This window comes from Macroventuria anomochaeta (assembly GCF_010093625.1).
Source record: "Macroventuria anomochaeta strain CBS 525.71 unplaced genomic scaffold BU25scaffold_4, whole genome shotgun sequence".
NCBI classification, from domain to species: Eukaryota; Fungi; Ascomycota; class Dothideomycetes; order Pleosporales; family Didymellaceae; genus Macroventuria; species Macroventuria anomochaeta.
Genome location: NW_022985365.1, coordinates 966,977 through 982,492, shown reverse-complemented (window position 1 = coordinate 982,492; position 15,516 = coordinate 966,977). Strand labels below are relative to the sequence as shown.

The following is a 15,516-nucleotide window of genomic DNA, read 5'->3' as shown; positions in this document are numbered from 1 at the left end:
CCCCACTAACCTCATGGACGTCAGTGGCTAGCTTCACGATCTGCAACTCCATACGTATACATAAGCACGTCTTGTGATACACCAACCTCACTCTTTCCTCTCGGATGCAATAGCAAGGAAGCCTCACTGCTCAACAAAGAACCCACATCAACACATCTACAAGTTCATACTTACAACCAGCACAATGGAACAGCCCACTAGACCTCCATTCGAGGACCTCCCACTCGACAAGGAAGGACCTCCAGGCAACGCATGGGGCCTCTACGGCTTCGACGACGAGCTCGGCGCCCTAAACATGATAACCCCCGCCACCGTGAAAGCCGCCGCGCAAGAGATCCAAACCGGCGAGCGCGTATCACTAGACTGGTATCTTAACCTGCCCTCTTACCCATCTTTCGGCCGGCCCTCATTTGGCTGGCGCATGGAGAACAGAACCCACCCAGATGGAACCAAGCGCACCGTCAACGACGACCACCTAGACATCAACACCCAAAGCTCCAGCCAATGGGACGGCTTCAGACACTACGGTTACCAACAAGCCGCCTGCTACTACGGCGGCCGCACGCAATCCGACCTCGAAAACACAGACATCATCGGCATCGACAAGATCGCGCACTCGGGCGGCATCACCGCCCGCGCTGTTATCCTGGACTATCCGCGGTATCTCCAGAAATCCGGTAAAGATGCCATTAATGCGCTTTCGAGCCACGCTATTAGCGCGAGGGAGCTGAAGGATATGCTTAAGGGGACGGGCGTCGAGGCCAGGAATGGCGATTTGTTGCTCGTGAGGACCGGATTTACGGAGCAGTATGGCAAATTGGGGGAACAGGAGAGGAAGGGGTTGGCGGGGAAGCCGCCACGGTTTGCAGGCGTGGAGAGTAGTAAGGAGACGTTGAGGTGGATTTGGGAGAGCGGGTTTGTGGCGGTTGCCGGGTATGTTTCCCTTCTCTTCTTTTGATCACAGAGACTTTCTTGAGGTGTCGGTGGTAGATGATAAGGCTAATGATGATAGCGATGCGCCCTCCTTCGAGATGGCACCTTTGGTAGGCGACCACAACAAGCCTGGTGGCATCTGGAAAGGTGAAGAGTGGGAAAGTGACATGCAGGGTGGCGGTCTTCTGCATCAGTGGCTACTGGGCGGCTGGGGAGTCATGATCGGTGAGATGTGGGATTTGGAGAGGCTGTGTAAGAAGGCAGAAGAGTTGGGGAGGTGGACGTGTTTTGTTAGTAGTGTGCCGTTGAAGGTAAGTGTTGAGCTGGTGAAGAGTGGGAATTGAGTGTGGAAAGCTGACTTGTGTACAGGTTCCTGGTGGTGTTGCAAGTCCGCCGAACGCTGTTGCTATATTCTAGGTTCTTCTGTACATAGATGAAGCCGCCAATGAACATCTTGGAGCTCTTCTCGTCGGCTACACAGTGTCTCGAGGAAATGAGAAGCTGCAATTGATGTCCGAATCGGTTGCCTTGTCTGAGACTTGTTGGCGAGGTACGAGAGGGTATGAGAGGGCGTTTCGAGAATGACACCTTGTCGCGGTAAATTGTGAGTGATCAGTACGCGTGTGCGGAAGTATTGAAGGATTGAACTGAGGGTGTATTGAACTAAGCTGTGTGTTTAAATAGTGTGAGGACAGGGAGGTTTGACCATGAGACTGTTGTGTTACTATAATTGTTTGACGGAGTATCATATCGGTCCGTTTATACTCAACCTTACTGTACTGATCTAACTTTACTGCGATAGTTATTCTTATGGCAGGTGAGGTACGACAGGCAGTAGCACCCTAAACCGTGACATACATACATACAGACAATAATGGCGTTGTTCTTGCACACATGGCATTAAGAGGTACGCTACATTGTCCGAACGTATTTATCTTGTGGCCCCTCTGCTGTTGATTCTCCATTTCGCTACCTTCCACTGTCTTGCTGATTTTAGTGAAGCCTTTGGAAGTACTCTTCCTTTCGTGTTCTTCCATCGTCTCCTTGAGTCAGAGGTTGCACAGCTACCACCATATGCTTGAAAGATCTTTGGTGGTGACTGCTCGTTATCTCTAGCTCTTCCATTTTCTCCTGATGTTTTCGATCAAACATGGCGGCTGGCTCAAAGTCCTGTCTTATACCACTTCTCGATCTGCGCGCGTCCTGCTGCAGCAGCCATCGGAGAAAGTGAAGGAGAGGGATTTTCTAAACCAACGAGGTTTGAAGAGCGCTTGAAACTGTTATCAGCATCACTGGAAAGAAGCAGAAAAGTTTCGCTGAGAGAGATGTGATGTGGGTCGAGTGGATGCATCGCCATTCCCTGACCATCTTGATCACAGAAGGTTCGTCTTCGGTGCCGTCTCCGTTCAGCCATGGGGCCACTCCAGATCCGGAACTCGAGGGGAACAATGTGTTCTTTTCGTTTTCCCTCAGGACGAAGGAGTACAGTACTCCCAGACCGATGCACCGTTCAAAGCTACTTGCTTTAGGATCCATCAACCAAATTGGTGGCTCGTATATCACGAGTAAGTTTGCATACTGAGTGCAGAATTCATCGAGGCGTGATAAGGTTTTTTTCCAGTGTCGCGAAGGAATGCCGGACGCGAACCTTTGGGAGTCGATTCTTGGATTTTGATTGTAGACAGCCAAGCACGTTTTGCTGGTGACATCAACCTCAGGAACCTGACCATTTGAGCTCCGCAAGGACGTCTAGGTGAAGATATACAGTTGAAAATGAGGACTGGAATGTACTTGAGCTCCATACCAGCTGCCTCGAGTAGAGCTGGTGGTTCACGTACTTCAGCCGATCGAACTCATCCTTTAATGTGGCGTTGTAGTACGTGCCCCCGCAACCGGTATCGTAGAAGAAGGATTTCTTTCCAGAGGATGCTCGGTTGTGAACGTGTCCGAGTCCGTCCGCTGGGGTGAAAGCGAACTCGTAGATGCGGTTGCGAATCTCCGGCGGCAGAGACAGAAAAGACGGTGTGATTGCCATGGTGGAATCGCCAAGGAACTGGGTTAATGTGGTGAGAAAAGGCGTGGAGGTAGGAGGTAGGAGGGCTGTTTCAGTGTAGGGAAGGAGCGACTCGTATAGTAGCAACACTATCGAAAGAAGTGAAAGTGAAGGCGCGTTGGCTTCGACAAGCAACTTCCGATTCCCTTCCGCGGAACATGCCTTTCACTCACAGCTTAGCTTGTCTCACTAGCGTACCTGTCAACCACCTAGTTTAGCATTGTTGAACAGATCGGTTGTTTACGGCTCTGCGTACATCTTTCTGACTGCAGAGTAAGCGCACATCCAGGGTCATTTTTCAGATTCAGATGACCTCTCAGTCTGCAATACGTCCCTTTCACTTCCAACTTAGCGTATCTCCCTAGCATATATGGTGATCATTCCTTCCTCAATTCACCAGGGCTCTATCTACTTAACTTCACACAGCCACTCCTCATCGTTCACATTGACAGCTTAAACTCCGTCTACATCTCTGTAGTCACAATGTCGCAAACACACAGTTTTTTCGCCCTTCCGGGTACGATTCATAACCGGATATACTATTACGCCTTGACTTGTTCGGCTAAGCTTCAATACCTCGATAACTCAGCAACTTCATGGCTGAAGCATGTATTCTACGATGCCCATCACTCTTAAGCGCAACTTATTATCAATAATGTGACCAAATCTGACAGGAAAAGATCTAAGCGTAAAAGAGAATGATTTCTCGAGAATTTGCTCGAGCCAGACGACCTAGCAGCTACACGGAACAGGTTTCGAACGTACTTGAAGGGGCATGGCATCGTACTTGATAGCGAGGAGTGACTGCGTGCAAGAAAATCTGTGGTTCGCAGATAGACCAATACTGCGAACACATGTGATGTTGGTAGCCTTCTAGTATTGCACTGACAAATATTGGATGAATTTGAAAGATGGACGCATATCACATCGACCTTGCTCCTCATCATTCGGGGCACACAAATGAGAAGGAAATATGCAATTCTTTCAATAGATTTCGAAACAGAACACAACAAGCCTTGGTGTTTTCGACCGGCTCTTGTACTTTCAAAATTGTTTGTTGAAGTGAAGTCCAGACACGGGCCAGATATCGCGAGCACTAGTTTGGAAGCAGACAATCGAGTCGCCATATACATTTTCCCGGAGGTTCTTTGTAGTGCTCGACATCGCTGAATGTGACTACTGTTTTCAAAGATGCGACTGAAGTGCATCGCATGACGAAACTCGCCGTTCTGGTGTTCGATTGGACTTTAGAGCGAGCCAGACACGTAAAAAAACCCTTGTCAATATTCATGCGCGAGCGAGAGGCAAAAGATATCCGAGAATTCTCGCACTGTTTTTTAGGGTTTGGATATGGTCGTGGTATGAAGGGAAAAACCCAGTTAAACGTCAAGGTTTTATGAATAGGTCTTTGTAGTCGCACAGCTGCACATACGATGATGCTACGGCCTTTTCTCAAACATGAGTAGTCATGTTGAGGGTTTTTGGTACACCCTGGAGTGAACCAAGATACTCTCACGCGAAACAGAAGAAATACAAGCACATCAGCATTACCCCAGTACTTTCGACGGCAGAGACGGCGAGACATTGTCCTTTTTCGGACAGATTTTGAGAGCGTTAGTCACGGTCCTGGATTTGGACGATTCGAACATATGGCGTCGGTGCGCGAGACTTTCGAGGCGACGTGTCCTCCAGAAAGAAAAGAAGTCATGAGAGCTCGGCGCTCTAATTTTGGACCACGTTTCTCCATGAAGAGGGTTTGAAGAAGCAGGTGGTAGAAGCGGCGCACATGTGCAAGAAATCCTTCTCACAACAAGTTTGGAGCAAAGCTTGCGCAAAAGGGCGTTTATATGGTAGTGACTTCCAGTCGCCGTTTGCGACCCACGTGAGCAGCCAAACAGTGCCTCGCTCTTACCGTTCCACCTCACTTAATGTCTGAACAGCCGCGCCTTCAACTTGTCCATTCTGCCCCTGCCTCGAATTTCTCCTTGGATTCTCTCGCCTCGGCGTTGTTGACCCTTTCCTCTCCAGCATTGGCTGCTACTTCCCAACCTGCCTCTTCCGCTTTCGTCCCTACTCCACATCAGCCACAACTGTTACCGCCTCTCAACCATGACAAGCGACTTACTCTGTTCCTTCTACCATTCCTTTACGACGTTTTTCTTCATCTTGGCCCAACGGCTGGACTTTTCAAGGCCTGCGACGTCCATTCGCAAAGTGCGATGATCAATTTGTGACAATAAAGTATTTGCGAGATCGGTACATTGAAAAGCCTAAAGAGCCGTGTTACTTGCGACGATGGAGTCACGAAGATAAAAGGGTTTGCAAAGTCGACAGCATGGTGAGCATGAAGAGTTGAATCGTGTATGCGCAGACCAATGCTGACATGTAAGCAGTCTCCCACAAACGGCGATACGATTGGTAGCCTTGACATAACAAAGTGATGTGCACATCTTCCATGATTATTTCGACTATCGCCCCTATACAACAGGCGTGGTCAAGCGTATGTGAGTGATAGTGACGCTGACAGTGGCAGCTCGAGTCCTGAGTCGTCAAAATAGTGATCAAAGATAGACTTTCGGAGAGACCTTGAACAGTCTTAGCCGGCTTGGTACCACTTAGCGCTGGTGTAATCGCCCAGACCTTCTCGTATGGGACGTTTGATGAAGAGTCCTAGCCAAGTCGCTACTGTAATGAATGCGAGCTTTGACGCTGTTCATCAGCCTCGCCTCATCTCGGCCGTCACGCGACACAGTATTGCATGTATGAAGAAGGCAGTAAGACGGTGTAGTAGTTGTGATGCATTGCATTCAGTCCTCTTATCCAAAATTCGTTACACCAAGCCCCCCTTAAATACAGTTAGACAAAAGAAATTAAGAATAAACACAACCCAATAATGCGTGGGTATATCATCCATGTACAAGAAAATCATGAAACGCCCTTCATCTCTACACTAAGACTCCCTTACGAGGAGCCAGCGTAGACCTGACCAACAGCCGAAAGGCCGGAAGCAGTGTTGAGCTGGTTCTCGCCAGTGCCAACCATGAACCACGAGTAACCCTGGACCTTGTCGGACGAGTCGCAGTAAGCCATAGCCTCCTTGAGGAAGGAAGCAGCCTGCTCCTCGGAAGCAGAGCCGGTGTTGAGGCCGAACTCGGTGATCCAGACGGGCATGCCGTAGTTGGCGGCGGCCTTCTCGACCTGGGCCTTAAAACGGTCGATGGTGGCCTCCTCGTAGATGTCGTAGAAGTGGATGTTGGTCGCGTGCACGATGGCGTCGGGGCAGCCGTCGTGGAAGCGGGACAGCCAGTCGAGACCCATGGGGGCGGCGCCGTTGGTGACGGAGGGACCGAGGATGGTGACGTCGGGATGCGATGAGGCGATGGGGTTCATGTACTCCTTCCATGCGGTGCAGGCGGCCTCAGGGGTAAGGTTGGCCTGCTCAGCGTGGTCGGGCTCGTTGAAGCCCATGACAGCCTTGGAGCCGGCCTTGACGGCCTTGTCGACGTTGGCCAACCAAGCCTCGGCGGTGGAGTCCGAGACCTTGTGCATCATGGGAATGAAGGGAGCGCCGACATCCTTGCTCTCGGTCTGGGCCCAGTTGTAGGCGAAGCCGAAGTTGGAGCCGAAGGAAGCGCAGAGCTCACCGTCGTTGTAGGCAAGACCACGCTTGGTTCCGCTGTAGGTGGGGGTGCTGGAGGACGTAGGGGCAGCGGAGGAAGAAGCAGCAGTGGAAGAGGGAACTGCGGCGCTGTACTCCTTCTGGGCAACCGAGGTGATAGCAGGGAGGGAGGTAGACGAGGTGTAGGCCTCGTACTCCTCAGCCTTGGAGCTTGAAGCTACGACAGCCTTGGAGCTGTACGCAGTCTCGACGGCAGGCTTGGAGGAAGTGGGCTTCTCAGCAGCGGGAGTCGAGGAGACGACAATATAGCTGGAAGCATCGTACTCGCCGGCCTTGGAGGAAGGAAGAGCGACGTAGGAGGAAACAACGCCAGCAGAGTAGGCGGAGGAAGCACCAGGGGTAACAGTGACGGTGGCCTTCTCAGTAGCAGTGACGGTGACGGTAGCAGGACCGCACTGGTTGCCAGCAGGCTTGGAAGAGACGTTCTCAACAACGGCGGACTGGGACGCAGGAGTTCCGTAGATGGTGGAGTAGATGGTCTTGGTGGAGGTGGTGGTCGTGTCGATGGTGGAAGTCCTGCCCTGCTCGTATGAAGCAGTGCCGGCAGGGACCTGGGTGCTGTTGTAGTTGCCAGACCAGCCGCCAGTGGGGTAGGGCTTTCCAGTGCCAGCGGCAGGCTTGGAGTGGAACTTGGAGTGACCACCGTAGGAGGGGTGAGCGGCGGCGGCGGCGACGAGGGCCAAAAGACTGATCTTGGTCATGGAGGACATGTTGATGTGGATATACAGGGTATCTCGTGCGTTGCTAGTTGGACAGGACAGGCGACTTCTTGAAGAGCGCAGGGAACGAGCCGACCAGGGCTGAGGCGGATTCGCAAAAGTGAATGTGGTGTTCGAAAGAACGTGGGGAGCGTACGCTCGTAGGGAAAGACTGCGACAGCTCTGGTGGGAGTTTGGGACGTTGCGGGCGAGATGGGGGTACGGGGTGGCCTCAGTTCATATACGAGAACGGGGAGAGCGGATCCCCCCATGGCTAGGGCAAGGCCTGGAAGGCCTCACGCAACGGTAGTGAGCGCTTTTGCAAACAAACTTTTCCAGTCCTGGTCGCACCAAGGATGGCCTGCAGCGAGCTGGCGGCTGCCGGCCAGGGGCAAGCGTCAAGGAGGCTATGTCGTGGAAATGAGCCATGCAGCCACTCACAGCCGGCGCTGCACCCAAGACATCGGCCACCCACCTCCAAAAGGACGATTGATGCTAGTCGCTGATCGGCGTAACAAAAGCTTGACTTATTCAGCTGGTCCCGCGGTGGCGCTGCCTTATTCGACGCCGTCGAGCGCCATCGTTTCAACCATCCAGGAACCCGCACACCCGTCAGTAACAGCCGCCAGATGAGGCCAAAAGCAACGAGCGGCATGCGTTTGCACATCCTCCAGGTTAATGTGTTGACCTTAAAGGTGGATGTCATCTTGATGATGATCAAAACTCTGGACGTGACATGCACACAATCTCACCCGGCCAGCGTGAGCCGTCCCATGCTGCGCTATCGATCCACTGTGTCGTCCCACAGCAGCGACAGGCATGTTATCCATCTCACGCTGCTTCCGGAGCTCCATCTACACTCGCTCGACCGGGATATTGATGCTGGCAACAGACGCTTAGCGATCCCAGCGGCGTCTTCATTTCCTTTGCGTGTGATCGACTCGGTGATTTATTGCCTGCAGAAATAAGGGATAACGTTTGCACACCTCGTTGCGTGGCCAGCAGTTTCATTGCAAACTTTTTGTTTTGTTGATGAAGCGTCGCGCTGAGGTTGAAAGAAGCTGAAAGCGAGGTTGCGCAACGTGGTCGTGGCTGCTTTGTTGCTGCCCTTGCAGCGTTACGCGCTGAATAGGAAGTCGCACCGGCGTCAAGGGGCGTGGCATGGCGACCCTGAGCTTATGACACGCTACGGGACGTGAGAATACTGCGCACAGCTGGGGGCTGCCACACGCAATTGAGCATTGTCGTTGCTCAGCTTGTGTTGCAAAAACCCAATCGTTTTCTTCGTTTCTTTGTGTGATGACAAAGAGCGCTGCGACGATGACCTGCAAGTAACAGAACACAACATGTTTAAGGGTGACACTTCAATTCCAGCACTGCGGTCGCACGGTTCCACGTTGAGCAGGCAAGTTGCTGCTCGAGCTGCTCTCTCCTGCATTCTTCGCTGCAGGGGCACTCTATTCTCGACGTTCTTTGCATTCTCGTTGTCTTCAACATCGTGTGTGTTTTCGTGAGCTGAGCATCCAACAGCCCTCATCAGCTTAACGAGAGCAGGGCCAGCTCTCGGTCCGGCTCCTCCAGCGTCCGTAGACCTCCCCGGCTACAAACTGCAACGTTCCAACGTCATCGCGATCCACTGACGAGCAGCCCAAGATGCGCCGTTGCGATCTTGAGGCCTGCAGAATGCTTCTCTACACACACCTCAGATTTGCGCTCGAGAACTGTCTCCCCACAACTCCATCACTCTCGTCGCGTGGGATTTCCACAGTTCTTACCACAATTTTCGTCGTCACTTTGTTTGATTGGATGACTGCCATGCATGTTTGCAAGGATGGACGAATGGGGACGAGAAGACGGAAGAGAACGCAGCTATCGATAAGTGGTTTTCGGCCCTGCATTGGTGTTATGCAGAGCTTGCGCAAGTTGTGCGCCGCCGCAGCGTTGAACCAGTTTTCATTTCTCAACACCGAGCGAGTGAGCGAGCAGACCGATCGCTTGACTCAATGTTGGAGGCGTCGTTGGGCTTATGTTTTCGGATTTCTTGACGTGAGGCAGTTGTAAGAGTCGTGTTGCCGATCAGATGAATTCTGAGGAGATCACAATATCGTAGCAAACATGTGAATCGCGATCACCAGTTCTAGAAGTGAGTTTCCGTGGGACGCCAGATTCGGATCGTTGGTGTACCAGAGCACTTTCCTGACGGCTGCAAGCTGCCGAGCCGTAGCGTCCGTTTGGCTTCACGTGCGATGTTGACTTCAGTGGTGGTTCGAATGTCACGACGCTTCTCATGTCTGCTTGAAAGCCCTAGGTGATGGTCGTGGTGAATATAGTGTTCGCCCCCGTAAATACCATCTCCGTGTGGTTCGTTCCAGTCCAAACATAGTGTCAGTGTTCGTTTCGAAACACCCGCCGGCAACATGCGACATCCGCCATGAGTCTGGCAGATCTGGTTCATGAACCCTGCACGAACTCAAAACAATGGCGGGGAGCAGCGAGAAACTGGGGTGAACATTGCTAACGTGTTTTCGATTCGATGATCTCAGGATTTGAGATATGATGCTATGCCTTCAGATAATCCTTTGACGCCTGTACATTTCCCAGGTCATAGATATCTTCCTTACGCCATGCTACGCAGACCACCAGGGGAATCGGCCCAAATGCAATGCTCGCCAAACGCCTATTGTACAATGCGGACCGCCGAACCTCCACTGTCTATGCAAGGTATCGATATGAGTCCACCTTCGCCCCGTCGATGCGCTCAAGATACTCGCGCTCGATGAGCGATTCTATGCGCTTCTTGACCATGTTGACCTCGGGCTTGAACTGACCGGCCAGTTGGCTAAGGGTCTCGAGAATGAGTTGCTGATGCGAGAGTTCCTTGCGTTGTCTGTGGTTTGTTAGCACGGGTCAGATAATGTGAAACGCGATGTACGTACTTCATGATTCGAACAACAGCAGCCTCGATACAGAACTGTCGTGAATCATCGTTCTTCTTCTCGGTCTCTCGTCGCTCTCGGTCACTCTCAACCTTGTTGCCGCTGCTGATTACACCGACCTTAATCTTGACGAACTTGCCGTTGAAGCCCTCATTGAAGAAGAACTTGTCAGTCGGCTTCACGTCCTTTGACATGGGCTCCTTGATCAATATGCGCGTTTTCGGTGCAACAGCCAGGGACTGCAGGTTCCTGATCAAGTCAGGGGCTGGGATGTTCGTTTGCGCTTGGATCTCTTCGAAGGTCAAGTGCTGATCCGCAGGCAGGTCGTTGAACAGCAGCAGAATGACCATGCCGTATGTTGGTACGTTGAGCTCGTGACGGCGCTCCTTGAATGATCCATCCTTCTGCTGCACTTTCTTAAAGGTAGCTCGGATATCCGCTGATCCCATGTTGGCAAGCCAAGTGAGCTGTCGCCCAGAGTGCTTCTCGTTGTAGTACTTCTCGAAGCCGCGCTTGACCTTCTCTACGGCAGTTGGAAAGTTGCATCGCGGTCGACCTTCTCCATCTTCGACTGTACCACCAATAGTCTCGAGTGACCATGTCATGCTGGTGAGAACGTTGATGTTCAGATCGATGCGCTTCGGGTCCTTCTCGCCAAGTCCTTCGACGTGTCTCTTGAAGCCTGCAGTAAGTTCCTCGGAAATAGTCATGTCCTTGAACATGGCTTCCAACTTCAACGTGAAGTTGTTTCCAAGCTCGATCTTCATCTTCGAGATCATCTGCTTCTCGACTTCGTTGCTGATCGACTTGTTCATCAAGAGTCGCCTGCACAAATGCTTCTTGTAGTAGCGCTCGAACAGATCCTTGTCCTGGACATATCGCAGCAAGATGATGGCCTTCTCCAGAACAGCATCAATTTCCATTTCCGTCTTGCCCTTGATGCCCTTCTTCATGTTCTCATCGATGAAGAGCGAGATGTATTCGGAAGATCTTGGGAAAGTAGGCGAGTTGATGAAGTCGGCAAAGCTCCTGGTCACTGCTTGCTGCAGCAGACCGTCCGCTTCGAATGAATCCCGCCAGATACGGTCGAACTTGTCCTTTAGTGTGAGAACATCGTCGACCCATTTGATAGCTGCGACCGTCTGCTGGTTGATGCTCTTCTCCTGTGCGACCTTTTTGTTCTTGTCCGCAGGATCGGCTGCCGGTGCAGGTACAGGCGCAGGAGCAGGAGCAGGAGCTTGAGATGCAGCAATGGCATCGTTGTTGACATCTGTGCCCATATCGACGATTCGCTTCTGGATTGCTCGTGTGAGCTCCGACTTCTTCTCGTCCACACGCCGGTTCAGATCGTACACGAGGTTCAGCTCTTCCAGCCTATCGTTGTCGATCATGTACCGCACTCCGCTCTCCATTTCTACCAGCTCGTGTATCCGGTTCTTGATCAGCTCATCCTCGACGACCTTCTGAATCTTCGGCCCGGTGCTCTCTAGTAGCGTCTGCTTGCACCGCTCATCCTCCTCGTAAATTCTCCTTTGGGCGTGCCTGCAGTATGCGCCGGCATTAGAGTCACGCAGCAGAAGCTCTGACTCGCTCTTGTAGAACTCCCTGCTAGTATCCAGGTACTCTCGCTCGAAGGAGACGTTGTACAGACGCTGCTCTTCTGACTCCGTCTCGTCTTCGTGCAGCCCCTCGAGCATCCACACACATGACTTGATCAGGTGCTTGTCGATGACATCGCCGTCGCGTTCCATCTGGATCTGGTCAAGGATAACGTGGTTCAAAAGGCCGAGGAGTAGGCGCGCATCGTGATCGGAGACAGGTGAGCGTAGGATCTCGTCGCGGAAGAGGACCATGGCAGCGTTGAAGATCGACGGCCGGCGGTGGTCTGCGCAGTAGACACGGTCCTGGAACAGTCGCTGTTAACCTCCGTGCACTTCTGACGGTACGCAGAGGCCAACTTACCATGTACATGAGCACATCTGCCAACATGCTCATGCAGACCTGGTGGTCGCCCCATGCCTGCTTCAAGCCCTTGAGGAACTTCTCGCCCGCAACTCGTCGCTCGTTCGCGGTTGTGCCACCCAGACTCTGCACGTCCACAAGAAGGTTTGGCGAAAGCAACTGCTGAATGGCGGCGCGAACTTCGCTACTCAGCCACTTGCGCTCAAACTCGTGGACGTTGTGGTACAAGTCTTCGCCCTTCTTCTTCAGGACAATGCGGTAGGCGTGGCGATACAGCTCTTCGTACGATAGCTTCGACGCATTTTTGGTATGGATTTCGCGAAAAGCAGCCTCGATAGTGGCCCACGTATTCTCAAAATCGACCTCGTCTCCGTGCAGACCCTGAGTTTGCCGCATTGTTAGTGGTGCTCAATGAGGGCAGGCGCGGCTGAAAGCGTAGTGTATACAACTGTGGTGGAGGGCGAAGTGAAGGTGACATACCCTGCGCGGTGGCCGAATTCGCTGCCTGCCACGTCCAGCGATCATGTTGCCTTTGTGTGAGAGCTACGCGAAGTGTCCAACAGCTATATATGCCCTTCTAGTGCGGAGGCGGCTGAAGGAGAGGGCTCGGTGGGGCGGGTCGATGTGCGCGCTGTTGGTCAAGGAAGGAGCGACGGAGCAGAACCAATCAGTGGCGGCGACAGCAGTGAAGGACGACGACAAACAGCCGGTACAAGAGCGTGGTGTTGGTGTTCTCACGCCTCACGGCTCCGGCGGGGATGCTCGCAGTGCCCGCCCGCATGCAGATGACGTTTCTTGGCGCTACCACCTCGGTGGAGACAACTTTGTCCGCAGCTTCAAGCCAAGCTTCATTCACGACCCGCTTCCTGTTTGATCGCTCCTTCCAAGACTATTCAGCATCCTCTCTTTCACCATGCGCTCTTCCATGTCTTTGTTGCGCGCGTGCGCCCGCACAACTGCGCCTCGAGCAGCATGGGCTCCCCCTGCTGAACACATTCCAGCGGCCTCAAAGCGTCTCATTCACACGCCGCGAACGTCAGCCCCCATACGCCCGTCGATCATCCTGTCCAGAACACGACTTCCTTCTACGGCACGCTTTGAATCTAGTGCAGCCACACCGCCGCAAAACAACACATCGACTCAGGCACCGGAATCGCGACTCGACCGCGATCAAGTGCCTTCATATGAGCTCACGTTCACGTGCAACGTGTGCAAGACTCGCTCGTCGCACCGACTGTCTAAGCAAGGCTACCACAAGGGAACTATCCTCATCTCTTGCCCTGGTTGCAAGAACAGACATTTGATCAGTGATCATTTGAAGGTAGGTTGGTTGGATAAGCACAAACGGATCTGTAGCTAATGCTTTACAGATCTTCTCAGACAAGTCTGTCACAATCGAGGACCTGGTGAAGGAAAAGGGAAGCCTCGTCAAGCGAGGTTCCTTGAGCGCAGAGGGTGACGTCGAGTTCTGGGATGACGGCTCCTCCACACCACGTTCGGCACACTTCCACACCGACTCATCAGCCAGCGGCGAGGAACGATTGACCGACAAGAACCAACCCTCCTCGCAAACCCCAAAGGAGTAACAACTCAGATACACACCAGCTGCTGGTCGGCACGATTATACCCTGTACAACATCCACCCAACTGTACCATACTGTAGCGATAAACGTACGACGAACGAATAGACAAAAGTCATGTTTGAGAAAGGCTCACGGATGCGAGCCATGATCTCTCGAATGAGCATAAGACCGCACTTTCGCCCCTGGCATGCTTCATCCGGGCAATTCTCCTCTCCGTTCGTGCGCAGCCGGCCAATATTGACCTTCGAGCTCGTTCTGATGTGGCATTTGGGGGACACTAACGGGACTTACTGCACCGCCGACGTCCATCTCCGGGTATATGTGACTGTGCTGAACCGGCTTACGTTGAATGGAGCTGGTCGGATGCTTCGGCTCGACTTGTGGTGCAGTGGTGACCACCGGCATTTTCTCTGAAAACCCTTCGTTTCCAACTGTATACGGCTCTGGAACCGCTGCCTTTGATCGTCTGCGACGTCGGCAGAATAGCCAGACACCCAAGGCTATGGCCAAAGCACTGCCCACCACGCCGACTGCGATCCCAGCTTTTGCACCAGTGGAGAGTGATGAGGAAGATGCGATGGGTCGAGACGAAGCGCCAGTCGGCGTGCTGAAACCATCGGTTTCCGAAGCAAACTCATCCGTCCACAGTGCGGTCTGTGACACCAAGAAGGAGAACTCTGACGCCAACGACTCGAAAGAGGGCGTGAAAGTCTGTGTCTCTGGCGCCGACATCGACAGCGAAGCTGCTCTCCCTGTGGTTCTTGACACTGACATGGTTGGGTTTATCGCTATGCCCATCGAGTCTGTCGCGAAGCCCGGTACTTGGACCATCGAGCTTACGGCCATCATACACAGAGTCTGCCAGTATATTACAGCCTCTGTCATCTCGAGAGATGAGCATAGATTCAGTAGGCATGGTGTCATCGCAGTGATGAGAGCGTCAGACTTTGGACATTGGCAGTAGAAGTCGACAGCATCCACACACCCGTTGTTGGATAGGCCTGTGTCGAAACAATAGCCCTGCAAGGTGCATCAGCAAGAGCCTCAAAACGGCAGTCAGAAGCCTGGTAAACGTACCGCGCATTTCGACAGCGACATCTTGAGTCGTAAATCGAGATGTTAAACAGACACCACGATGGTGGATCAATGGCTTCTGGCATATCGAGAGGTTCATACCTACAAGTACCACTTCTATCGCCGCGAAACTAGGACACATATGGCTGGGGTACGCGAATACGGTTGACAGCACTTCGATTAAGGTGTTGCCAAGGTTATCCGAACGGTGAGGCGGATGCAAGGCTAACCGTGGGGTGCAGTCATTGGCTGCAACTACGAGAAACGATAATGCCTAGGTCTTGAGATAACCCCCTTTAGGACGATACATACTGTAAAGGTCTGCGGAATGTCTACTTTGGTGGCTGCGACCTCGAAGTTTGTTTCGCTGTCGCCGTAATTGCCATTCGCAGGCGTCAGCCTTGGCGTCTGTAACCATTGTCCTTCAAGCATCATCTGCCTGCATATGTGTTCCGCTTCTTCTTTCACCACGTGCACTCAGGTACTTCAGGGCATCTGCATACCCTTCTCAATCAACATCCACTCTCTTCTCAATCAACATCCACTCTCTTCTCAATCAACATCCACTCTCTTCTCAATCAACATCCACTCTCTTCTC

At 52.6% G+C, this 15,516-nt stretch overlaps 8 protein-coding genes across 8 annotated transcripts; 4 read left to right on the top strand and 4 right to left on the bottom strand.

Annotated features, from left to right (window-relative positions):
* Window positions 1-61: 61 nt before the first annotated feature.
* On the top strand, window positions 62-1,645 carry BU25DRAFT_385249 (uncharacterized protein). Its single transcript, XM_033704357.1, has 3 exons — window positions 62-933; window positions 1,013-1,244; window positions 1,303-1,645. Exons 1-3 carry the CDS (start codon window positions 185-187, stop codon window positions 1,348-1,350), a joined length of 1,029 nt encoding a protein of 342 aa, XP_033565895.1. The 5' UTR covers window positions 62-184; the 3' UTR covers window positions 1,351-1,645.
* Window positions 1,646-2,647: 1,002 nt separating this feature from the next.
* Window positions 2,648-2,968, bottom strand: BU25DRAFT_418470 (uncharacterized protein; the record flags this gene model as incomplete). Its single annotated transcript, XM_033707874.1, has 1 exon — window positions 2,648-2,968. The coding sequence occupies one exon, from the start codon at window positions 2,966-2,968 to the stop codon at window positions 2,648-2,650; it is 321 nt and encodes a 106-aa protein (XP_033565894.1).
* Window positions 2,969-4,853: 1,885 nt separating this feature from the next.
* BU25DRAFT_195232 (uncharacterized protein) lies at window positions 4,854-5,413 on the top strand. The gene has a single exon (XM_033701036.1). It carries the CDS (start codon window positions 4,915-4,917, stop codon window positions 5,218-5,220), a length of 306 nt encoding a protein of 101 aa, XP_033565893.1. The 5' UTR covers window positions 4,854-4,914; the 3' UTR covers window positions 5,221-5,413.
* Window positions 5,414-5,766: 353 nt separating this feature from the next.
* On the bottom strand, window positions 5,767-7,713 carry BU25DRAFT_407347 (glycoside hydrolase family 128 protein). The gene has a single exon (XM_033705507.1). It carries the CDS (start codon window positions 7,373-7,375, stop codon window positions 5,948-5,950), a length of 1,428 nt encoding a protein of 475 aa, XP_033565892.1. The 5' UTR covers window positions 7,376-7,713; the 3' UTR covers window positions 5,767-5,947.
* Window positions 7,714-8,753: 1,040 nt separating this feature from the next.
* Window positions 8,754-9,471, top strand: BU25DRAFT_407346 (uncharacterized protein). The gene has a single exon (XM_033705506.1). The coding sequence runs from the start codon at window positions 9,047-9,049 to the stop codon at window positions 9,422-9,424; it is 378 nt and encodes a 125-aa protein (XP_033565891.1). The 5' UTR covers window positions 8,754-9,046; the 3' UTR covers window positions 9,425-9,471.
* Window positions 9,472-9,876: 405 nt separating this feature from the next.
* BU25DRAFT_437402 (Cullin-domain-containing protein) lies at window positions 9,877-12,983 on the bottom strand. Its single transcript, XM_033709001.1, has 4 exons — window positions 12,742-12,983; window positions 12,262-12,642; window positions 10,300-12,203; window positions 9,877-10,250 (listed from the first exon to the last, which is right to left on the bottom strand). The coding sequence occupies exons 1-4, from the start codon at window positions 12,784-12,786 to the stop codon at window positions 10,076-10,078; spliced, it is 2,505 nt and encodes an 834-aa protein (XP_033565890.1). The 5' UTR covers window positions 12,787-12,983; the 3' UTR covers window positions 9,877-10,075.
* Window positions 12,984-13,186: 203 nt separating this feature from the next.
* Window positions 13,187-13,847, top strand: BU25DRAFT_333097 (zf-DNL-domain-containing protein; the record flags this gene model as incomplete). The annotated part of the gene is made up of 2 exons (XM_033702470.1): window positions 13,187-13,582; window positions 13,632-13,847. 2 exons carry the CDS (start codon window positions 13,187-13,189, stop codon window positions 13,845-13,847), a joined length of 612 nt encoding a protein of 203 aa, XP_033565889.1.
* BU25DRAFT_195172 (uncharacterized protein) lies at window positions 13,801-15,152 on the bottom strand. The gene is made up of 2 exons (XM_033701034.1): window positions 14,922-15,152; window positions 13,801-14,864 (listed from the first exon to the last, which is right to left on the bottom strand). The coding sequence occupies exons 1-2, from the start codon at window positions 14,940-14,942 to the stop codon at window positions 14,037-14,039; spliced, it is 849 nt and encodes a 282-aa protein (XP_033565888.1). The 5' UTR covers window positions 14,943-15,152; the 3' UTR covers window positions 13,801-14,036.
* Between the last annotated feature and the right edge of the window lie 364 nt (window positions 15,153-15,516).